The sequence below is a fragment of the Sinocyclocheilus rhinocerous genome, unplaced genomic scaffold (assembly GCF_001515625.1).
Source record: "Sinocyclocheilus rhinocerous isolate Xijiao unplaced genomic scaffold, SAMN03320098_v1.1 scaffold263, whole genome shotgun sequence".
NCBI classification, from domain to species: domain Eukaryota; kingdom Metazoa; phylum Chordata; class Actinopteri; order Cypriniformes; family Cyprinidae; genus Sinocyclocheilus; species Sinocyclocheilus rhinocerous.
In genome coordinates, this window is record NW_015645086.1 from 2,589,107 (window position 1) to 2,599,514 (window position 10,408).

The 10,408-nt window shown below is 37.1% G+C and overlaps 1 protein-coding gene across 2 annotated transcripts in view; it reads left to right on the forward strand.

Annotated features, from left to right (window-relative positions):
* Positions 1–5,787, forward strand: part of LOC107705733 (probable ATP-dependent RNA helicase DDX23) — an 11,226-nt gene extending 5,439 nt beyond the window's left edge. For both annotated transcript variants that reach the window (XM_016509177.1, XM_016509176.1), the window contains exons 8-17: positions 677–789; positions 1,023–1,166; positions 3,351–3,576; positions 3,724–3,869; positions 3,969–4,146; positions 4,394–4,636; positions 4,744–4,895; positions 4,995–5,103; positions 5,196–5,370; positions 5,499–5,787. In XM_016509177.1, the coding sequence (XP_016364663.1) occupies positions 677–789; positions 1,023–1,166; positions 3,351–3,576; positions 3,724–3,869; positions 3,969–4,146; positions 4,394–4,636; positions 4,744–4,895; positions 4,995–5,103; positions 5,196–5,370; positions 5,499–5,722 (1,710 nt within the window). In that variant the 3' untranslated portion in view covers positions 5,723–5,787. The remainder of the gene's footprint in view (positions 1–676; positions 790–1,022; positions 1,167–3,350; positions 3,577–3,723; positions 3,870–3,968; positions 4,147–4,393; positions 4,637–4,743; positions 4,896–4,994; positions 5,104–5,195; positions 5,371–5,498) is intronic.
* Positions 5,788–10,408: the final 4,621 nt, after the last annotated feature.

A 10,408-nucleotide genomic window follows, 5' to 3' on the forward strand; every position in this document is an offset into this window, starting at 1 on the left:
AATTTTTTTTTTTTTTTTTTAATGTATGTTTTTATATAATTATAAGTAAAAAGCCTTTATTTAATCTTGATTAAATAGTAATTAAATAGTCTTGGACTATTATTCATTTATTGTAAAAAATAAAATAAAAAAATAAAAACCCCATACATATAGGATAAAATGTGAAAATACTAGATTGCACAGAATTTTAACAACTGGTATAGTTTGTATAGGATTTATTTTGAAACCATTTTTACTCAGAAACTGCTAGTAAATTTAACAAATAATTAAAAAGAAACAGCAAGTAACACTGTGAATTAAAAGTGATTTTTTTTAAGTAGAAAGACAAATAGTATTTTCTTGTAAAATGTAGTCCAGTAATCTTTATTTAAATCAATTTTTACAGTGTACCGTAACAGATGCTGAGTCACATTGTTTGGCAATTAGCAGAATGCGTCAGGTACAAATAGCATTAAGACCTGAAGTAGTTTAAGTAAACTGTTTCTAAATATCCCTTTGGGAATAAGCAAAGCAAATCTGTCTGCAGGAAAATCTATGAAATTAATTTGCAAATGTAGTCTCTGCTATCAGAATAATCATCTTTCCAACTATTTTTTCTGCCGTGCATTGAAGTGCATTTGGTGGTTATGTGCTTTTTGACGAATGGTGAACCATTGCTTATTTATTTTCTCTTCAGGAGCGTTATCTTGGCGGGATGAAGAAACGGCGGCGCACACGCCATCTGAATGACAGGAAGTTTGTCTTTGAGTGGGATGCGTCTGAAGACACATCAACCGACTACAATCCAATGTGAGCATCTCATGAGATGCCAGAAATAACTGCACTGCTTTGCTGTTTGCACATGAAAGATATTTTGTATATTTTACTGCATTGCATTTGATCTTGACTGCCTTAGGTCACTCTTTTTATTGCAAGTGTTTAGCCAGTTTGATTTAACATATTTATATGGTATATATGATATAGGAGCTAAAGCATTACTTAACAGCACAAGAACACAGGTTTGACTCGGTTTATGTGTTTAGCTATAAAGAAAAGCATCAGGTTCAGCTGTACGGTCGAGGCTTCATCGCCGGCATCGACCTGAAGCAGCAGAAGAGAGATCAGTCCCGATTCTACGGAGACCTGATGGAGAAGAGACGGACCCTTGAAGAGAAGGAGCAAGAGGAGTAAGTCCCACACACTGCATTTCATATTGATAGATTGCATGTTCACTACCATTCAAATGTTTTGGGTCAGTAAGATATCTTTTTTTTTTTTTTGGAAATAATTTTATGCTTCTGTTCAGCAAGGATGCATTAAATTGGTTGAAAGTGACAGTAAAGTAATTTATAATCTTACAAAATATTTCCATTTCAAATAAATTCTGTTCTTTTGCATTTTCTATTGATCAAAGAATCCTTAAAAAACATATCACAGTTCCCCAAAAATAATAAACAGCACAACTGTTTCTACATTGATAATAATAAGAAATGTTTCTTGAATGATTTCTGAAGGATCATGTGACACACTGGCTATTAGGGCTGTCAAAATGGCTGAAAAACTAAATTCGAATTTTGTACTTAAATATTATCAAAATTCGAATTATATTCGAATTTAAAATGCATAGGGTGAAGAAAAGCATTTGGATTCTCTCCTGAGGCCACAAGAGGGCGCATCGAGCAAAATATTACTAATGAATGACCGTTTCTTCAAAGCATAAGATAAGATCTGTGAAAAAAGTGCATAATGTTTAAAATAATGTTTATAAACCAATTATAATTAAGTTGCTTAAACAACTATAAACAAAACAGCATCATGTATGTATGCATAGTTTAATACTAAGGACCGAAAACCAATCGTCCCTCTAGAAAATGCGCGAAATATGCGTTCTGTGTGAACGGCTCGGTTTGAGGTTTGACGTAAACAACATCTTCTCTGCATTGATGTTCTCTTTTTCCGCAGTATTTTTAATGAACAATGCAGCAGCACCACATCTAGTGGCTTCAACTGGATAGGCTAAGAAAAACATTATAATGCAACGACACTTACATCGTCATCGCATTTCGTGCTCCACTGATAAGGCTGCCTCCTTAACGCACACCTAAAATTCGAATGCAAACGTTTTTGCATTCGAATGTGGATTTTTATTTTAAATTTGACTATTCGAAATTTGATTGTTTTTTGACAGCCCTACTGGCTATGTTTTTTTACATGCACAACTTTTGTTTCAATCGGACTGAATTCATTCCGATTGATGAATCTGAATATAGTGTTGTTTACATGATCGCTAAATAAAGTGATCGGGTTGATGTGCGCGTTTATATGTTACAAGCTTCAAATCGGAATAGATTGTTTGACATGCGCACACTGCACGAATATACAGAGTTTCCTGCTGTTTGTGCATAATAACCATTCTCCTACACTTTCTTTATTTGTTTTAAACAGCAGACTTAATATTGATCCATTTCTGGTCATAATTTGGCGACAATGAGGATATAAACCACTGTGCCATGCTGCTAATATTTATCACTCCGTAAAATGCCCCTCCCTTTGCCCAGAACCAGTCGTCTGTGGATGAGAATCCAAAACAAGGACTGGTGGGACGTTGTCCTGCTTCACTTCATACGCTGAGTGAGAAGAGTTTTATAATGACAGGACACTCATTTATACAACACTTTATTCAACAGGAAGGACAGCTGGTTCTGCGAGTCATACGTCATTAAGCTATTTCTGCGTCATTGCACAAGCACAGTCCTTTCAGTTTCGGTTTTCAATCTGATCAAGTGTTTACATGCACGGATTGTCAGATTGAGCTCAGTCGGATCGATTAAGGTGTTTACATGAAGGTTTTTCAGTCCGATTGAGTCATCAATTACTAACCATTACTAACGGATTATTTGATTGCATGTAAACGTAGCCACTGAAGACTGAAACAGTGCCTCTTGAAATTCAGCTTTGCTGAAATATATTCAAATAGAAAAGTTGTAATACTTCACAAAACAGTTTTTACTGCATTTAAAAAAAAATAAATGCAGTTTTAGTCAGCATAAGAGACTTCTTTAAAAAGAATCTTACTGCTATTAAACGTTTGGTAGTGTATATTTGACCAATATGAGTTTTTCAGTGGAGGATACTGGAAAGGTAGTGTTGTTTACTGGAAAGGTAGAGTTCATTTTAATCAATTTATAAGTAAAATTGCCTAAAATAAACAAGAGCAAATGATGTATTACCAGGACTGTAACTGACTCAAGGGAGAGCTATTGCATCTGGTAAATGGAAATAAAAGCTATTGCATATGGAAAATGGAAATTAGCCTAATCAGATTTTCACAGTTTTAATGGATATGCTTTTACATTTTCTGTATTTCACAGATTGAGGCTGAAGAAGGTCCGAAAGAAGGAGGCCAAGCAGCGCTGGGACGACCGGCACTGGTCTCAGAAGAAGCTGGATGAGATGATAGACAGAGACTGGAGAATCTTCAGAGAGGATTACAGCATCACGACCAAAGGAGGAAAGATCCCCAACCCCATCCGCAACTGGAAGGAGTATTCACTGCCGCCACACATTCTGGAGGTCATCGAAAAGTGTGGATATAAGGTTAGTGTGTTTTTCTTGGCCAGCTTCTAAATTGACATGATAAGGTTTAGATTGTTCTGCAAGTGTTTAAAAATGCTTATTGCATATGGCATTCATGTCAATGTTTTGAATACATTCAAAATGTTTTATTCTATACATTTTCGTCAGGATCCCACACCTATCCAGAGGCAGGCCATTCCTATTGGCCTGCAGAACCGTGACATCATTGGTGTGGCCGAGACTGGTAGTGGTAAAACCGCCGCCTTCCTCATTCCTTTATTGGTCTGGATCACCACTCTGCCTAAGATTGACAGGTGAGAGCTCACTTTTCTCTGTTACACTCTTATATGCCAACACCTGTTCTGCAGAATCAGATCAAATGTGGGAAACTCTGTATGTGTTTGTGACTGTAGGATCGAGGACTCAGATCAGGGACCGTATGCCGTCATTCTGGCCCCCACTCGTGAGCTGGCACAGCAGATAGAGGAGGAGACGATTAAATTCGGCAAACCGCTGGGGATCCGGACAGTGGCTGTGATCGGTGGAATATCCAGAGAGGATCAAGGCTTCAAACTCAGGATGGGTTGTGAGGTGAGAGCAAAATTATTGATTATTCATAATGATAAATTTTTTTGATGGTAGGCTTATTATAGTTAACTATAATAAAGTGAACCCATAAAAAAGTTACTTGAAATAAATCTAAAAATGGTTTTATTTCAGCTAGTTGCCAAAGCAACATGTGTCATTTTCATTTAGTTTGACTTGATGTACTATCTTTATTCGTAATGGATAACCTCATTATAGTTGTAGATCTGATGTGTTTTGCCTCTCATCTCAGATTGTCATAGCCACACCCGGTCGTTTGATCGACGTGTTGGAAAACCGGTACCTCGTCCTGAGCAGATGCACGTATGTGGTACTGGACGAAGCCGACAGAATGATTGACATGGGCTTTGAACCCGACGTCCAGAAGATTCTGGAGTACATTCCTGTGACCAATCAGAAGCCAGACACAGATGATGCGGAGGACCCCGAAAAAATGATGCAGAACTTTGAGTCAGGCAAACACAAATACAGACAGGTAACAGATATCATAGTTATTATGGTTGTAAATAGGACTCTGATTGTGAATTATTGAAAGGAAGTCACAGTTTCTTAAAAATATCGTTGTATTTCATGTCCTTTCAGACGGTCATGTTTACGGCCACTATGCCTCCTGCAGTGGAGCGTTTGGCCAGAAGCTACCTCCGACGGGCTGCGGTGGTGTACATCGGCTCTGCAGGCAAACCTCACGAGAGAGTGGAGCAGAAGGTCATCCTCATGTCCGAGGGTGAAAAGAGGTCAGAGTGCATGCTAAAAGTGTAACACTTCATATTCAAGTGGAAGTTGTTGTCAGAAATGTACTTGCTTTTTCTCACAAATATTCTTGTGGTAAACAGGAAGAAGCTGCTGGATGTTTTGGCAAGTGGCTTTGAGCCGCCCATCATCATCTTCGTTAACCAGAAGAAGGGTTGTGATGTGCTGGCTAAGTCTTTGGAGAAGATTGGAGTGAGTGCACAGTGTTTATTAATGTCTGTGATGCTTACTAGAACTCACTTTCAGTCAGTAACTCTCAATCTTTTTTTTCCTCTGTCCTGCAGTACAATGCTTGTACTCTTCACGGCGGTAAAGGTCAGGAACAGAGAGAGTTCGCTCTGTCCAACCTAAAGGCTGGAGCTAAGGACATCCTGGTGGCCACAGATGTGGCAGGCAGAGGTATCGACATCCAGGACGTCTCCATGGTCCTCAACTACGACATGGCTAAGAACATCGAGGGTGAGTCCAACATCATCTTCGTCACTTTTAACCTTTGCTTTTTAGAACTCTCAAATGGTTATATCAGGGGACTTCCTGTTTCCCATGCCTATTTTGAGGATTAATTTTTAACGGTTTCTTTTCTCAAGACTATATCCATCGTATTGGCCGAACGGGTCGTGCTGGAAAGAGTGGTATGGCGATGACCTTCCTGACCAAAGAAGACTGTTCTGTGTTCTACGACCTGAAACAGGCCATCTTAGAAAGTCCCGTGTCTACCTGCCCGCCCGAGCTGGCCAATCACCCAGATGCCCAGCACAAGCCTGGCACCATCCTTACCAAGAAGAGGAGAGAGGAGACCATCTTTGCCTGAGCTGAACCATTTACAGATGTTGTTCGTTTTCTGTTGTACGTCCTGTGCTGTTTCTTATAACCAGATTCTTTGCCAGGGGATCAGTTTTCTGGCAGATAAACCAATGACAAGTGTAGAAAGCTGTAGCAGAGAGAAGTCATCACTTGACATCCTAAGATGGACAGTTAGTCAAACATAACATTGTAGAACCGCACACATCTTTTCTTTTTTACACATTTCATGTAATAATTGTTTGATTTTTAAATTGTGTAAAAATACCAATTCATGAATGCATCTTGTAGATACTCCATTTTAGTCAAAGGATGAGTAAAACTGTTCATGCATAAATAATAAAGTCCTTTAGACTGACTAAACTCGTTTGAAATTCATTTGATTATTTTTTTTTTTATAGGAGTGCTTGATTGCAGATCTATCTGTAAAAATCTTTAATGATTATCTGTCCTGCAGTCACTAAAGTTACCCTGCCAAAAAATAAGACATTTTAAAAATATGTCACTAAGCCAACATGAAACTGAAGTAAATTCTATTTTGAATTTGTGTATTTTACTGAAAAAAAGGAGGGCAGTGCTTGATTTGATCCATTAAGAATTGATTGCAGATCAGGACAGGACAGTGAAAAGTGGACTTAAAGGTGCGTTCAGCACTTTGGTGTTAATTTTACAAATTAAGAAATGAACTGTGTTTTTGTGAAGAGCCATCTGAATGCTGTACACTCGCATGAGTTGAAGGCTGTACTCTCAATAGTTTCCTATAAAATGTGTTTTTTTATGTTTATGTGTTTGGTGATGTGAAGAGCGGAAAATAGACAATTAAACGCTTATTGTGATTTACCAGCGGAGACGACCAGTCAGTCAGTACATGTACGACCGTCGAAGCAAAAAATCTGACGCCAGAAAGACTGACAAAAGGCAAAAAACGAGCGCAAACATCGGCTCGGCAAACACGAGGTGGAAAGATTTGATGACCAGGTTGCTTCGTTTGGCGGAAGTTAATTAATTATTGTATTGTATCTCTCTAATCTCATTAATATCTGATTTACATAAAACTCCTGAGACGATCATGCTCATCCACGTCAATAGATGGCAGCTTCTAACAACATTGTGATATCGGTACTTATAACACACCAAGAACAGCGATGCTAATGCTAGCTTGATAACTTAGCTACTGAATCGACCTTAAAGGGGTCATATGATGTTGCTAAAAAGAACATTATTTGGTGTATTTGGTGTAATGAAATGTGTTTATGCGGTTTAAGGTTCAAAAAACACATTAGTATTTGAAGGTGAAGGGTGTAAAATTGAGATTTTGGGGATGAGTTACATATTTTGTTGAAAGATTATGATATCAGCACTTTAAAAGGCAAATAATGTGTATTAAGACGTTGAATATTGAATATTATTGACAGCAGTGATGAATTCTTTGGCATATATATCTAAATGAAAAAGAAAGAAAAACAGAACAAAAAAACTCACTTGTAATCAAATGCGAGCAATGATTAAACAATTGAGACACGACTGGAGTGTTAAAAGTACATAAAATGTTTTGTTTTTTATTATAACTAGTGGCATTTTCTTTAAATAGAAAGCATATACAGCATCAGGCAGGATTTTGTTTTTCGTGTTGTCAGAAAGATGAAAGGGGCGAGAGAGAGAAAGTGTGTACCTACATCAACGCCTGAGGACCAATTAAGTGTCCATTGCAATTATTGTTCTACCTAGTGCATTTATTGCATTACAAAGCAGACATCAAAAAATAACAAAAAATAGTGCAATATATTTTCTCTACTTACACAGAAGAGGAAGTGTTAATGTTCTAAGGCGTTTTCTTTCCATGTTTGTATTGCATACAGAATTGAAGACAAAGGACTCAAATTATACCCATTGTAAAAATTGTGCTTCTTAATACACCAGAAAGAAGAAAAATAAAAATAAATCAGTGTTTGTTATGGATTCTGTATTGGTCCTCTAGAAAACGATGTGATGCCATAACAGAAGGGAAAAAACTGTATCATGTACATTTACATGTATTAAGACTTGCAAATCTGGTTTTTAGATCATACTATGACAGAACCTCATACAGTTTATCACACAGTACACATGCTCTTTTACATTGTGCATTGTGGATCATATAAATAATCTCTTTTCTCAGTCCTAATATCAGCTACAACAATGCAAGTTCTTGACTTACATAAAAGTATCTGATCAATGCTATTTAAAGGAATGTTCCAAGTTAAAAAGTTGAGCTCTGTTGACACAATAGAACAATTTGGACTCGTCTCTTTCAAATCACATGTACAGTAATGCACTTACAATGGAAGTCTATGGGACAAAACATTCTGGAGGGTTTAAAAGCTGAAATGTGCAGCTTGTGGTTTTGTTTAAGTGCTTATACCAATTCTTACAAAAACTTAATGGGAATGTACTTCTGATTATGTGTTACCACTTTTCATGATCATGAGAGGAGTCGAAAGATTAGATATAACTTAATATAGACAAGGTTACTAAACAATTGTATCTAATCCGTCTAATTATTATATAAGTCTTATGACTTTCTTGTGATCAGATTCTGTGTTTGTCCGATTCTTTCATTACAGCTTGAACCTGGAACATTCCTTTATTACATCAATCCAAATATGTGCTATGGTTCAGCGTTAACATAAAAAATAACAATAAATTGAAGCCCATGAGATTGAAAATGAGCTATTCAAAGAAAATGAACTTTGCGGCAGAAGCCCCTTGTCTGTGCTCAGTATAAAAGAGGGTGAATTTTCTTACTAAATAGAATAATACTTACAACAAGAATCAATGCAGTACTAAAGTAGATCAGAAACAATCTAAAGAAACGATCAGGTCACATGCAACACTTGCATAGAATTTTTTTTCAGTCATGCTCTGATTTTCTTTCTTTTTTCTCTTTTAAAATATAGAACAATAGATTAAAGTGAGACATGTTGATAGCAAATAAAGATGCAGTACACTAAAGGACTGGTCAAGAGGATTGGTCAAGGCATTTGTTAGTGGACTTTTACCCTGACTTCCACACCCCAGAACATGTACATTTCTCATGACCCTCTAAATGGCCAATGCAAAGTTTTACTTCAAGATTGGTGCTGTAAACGCAGTGTCCAGAGCCATGACACAATCTACATCAATTTGAACTTACGTTAGAAAGGCAAGAGCGGGGAATCTTCAATCTGACATGGAAAGGCTCTTTTGGTTCTGAAACATAGTCTGCATACTCATAGTATGCAAACACAAATGCTTATAACTATGTAATTGGTATTACATTCTCACAACCCTGTTGAAAAAACAAGCATATGCTGGTTAGGTATGTTTTGACGCTGGGATGCTGGTTTAAGCTGGTCCTTTGCTGGTTTATGCTGGTCCTTTTGCTGTTTTATGCTGGTCATGTGCTGGCAAAGGACCAGCATAAACCAGCAAAAGGACCAGCATAAACCAGCAAAGCACCAGCTTAAACCAGCATCCCAGCGTCAAAACATACCTAACCAGCATATGCTGGGGCACTACAGTGTGCATTAGCATAAACTGCATCTTCTTCTAGGGTAAGTTTTCTTCTTTACATCAACGACTGTCATGGTGGAGCAAGAGTTTGAAGAGAATTGTGGTCGGACACATTTTGAAACAATGATGTAGCTTGAAACACTTGCATTCACATACTTGTGTACAATATGTTTCAAGCCTTAGCATTCACCACGTCACGTGTAATGTAGTAGCCACTAGTAAGTTTTGTTTTCCCTGTTTGAATTTCAGTGTATTTCAGGTATACATAAACCCTCTCCAGAATTAAGCTAAGATGCTAACATACTATGTTAGTGATGTTGTCCTAATACTACGCTGGGCACATTGATGGCTCAATCTTCATATCAGACATCAATTTTGGTCGATAAGTCTTTACAATCTAATAGGAGGGAGGATGTTTCCGAAAGTGCATTCTGGGAGTGTTCAGATCCAGTACAATCAATACAACACAATCAATTGAGGGACAGTCAATTTAGCACCATCCCTCTGGAGGACAATACATTAGTGCGTAGGACTAGAGGTTGTTAAGGCATGCAACTATACATTCACTCAAGTCTCTGTGCAAGTTTTGAAGGAACTGTGTAGTCTACGTGAAATCATACTTAAATACATGTCCTATGTATAAACATTGCATTAAATTGGAAAGAGTAGTTCTTAAGAGAAATAAGGATTTCTCTTTCTGGATGGCGATTTTTGGATATGCACTGAAATCTAGAGGCCATCACAACAATTAATAATACTAAAGATGTTTTAATTGTACATTTTCTTGCAAAAGAACCAAATCAATAACTACAGCGCTACATTAGAGTGTACTGCAACTTTATGTGACTTTACATAACCGTACAACAACTAACGTTACTTATATTTCAGTGTGTCTCATGTCAACGATCTCTGAGTGAGAGCAATCTTGACTTTGTAAACATTGCAACATTTCTTAAAAACCATACAGATCCATAAATACAAAGTAAAGTAATGCTCTAAAGAATTATATTTTCTGGTGAAATTTCATTCGATATATATATACACACTAGCTATTCTTAGATGCGTTGATAATATTCCGTTGCAGATTTTAAATTTAAAAAAAGACAAACTGAGTAGATTTTTCTACTCTAATATACTTAAAGTTTTCTAAAGTTCCTGTTCCAAC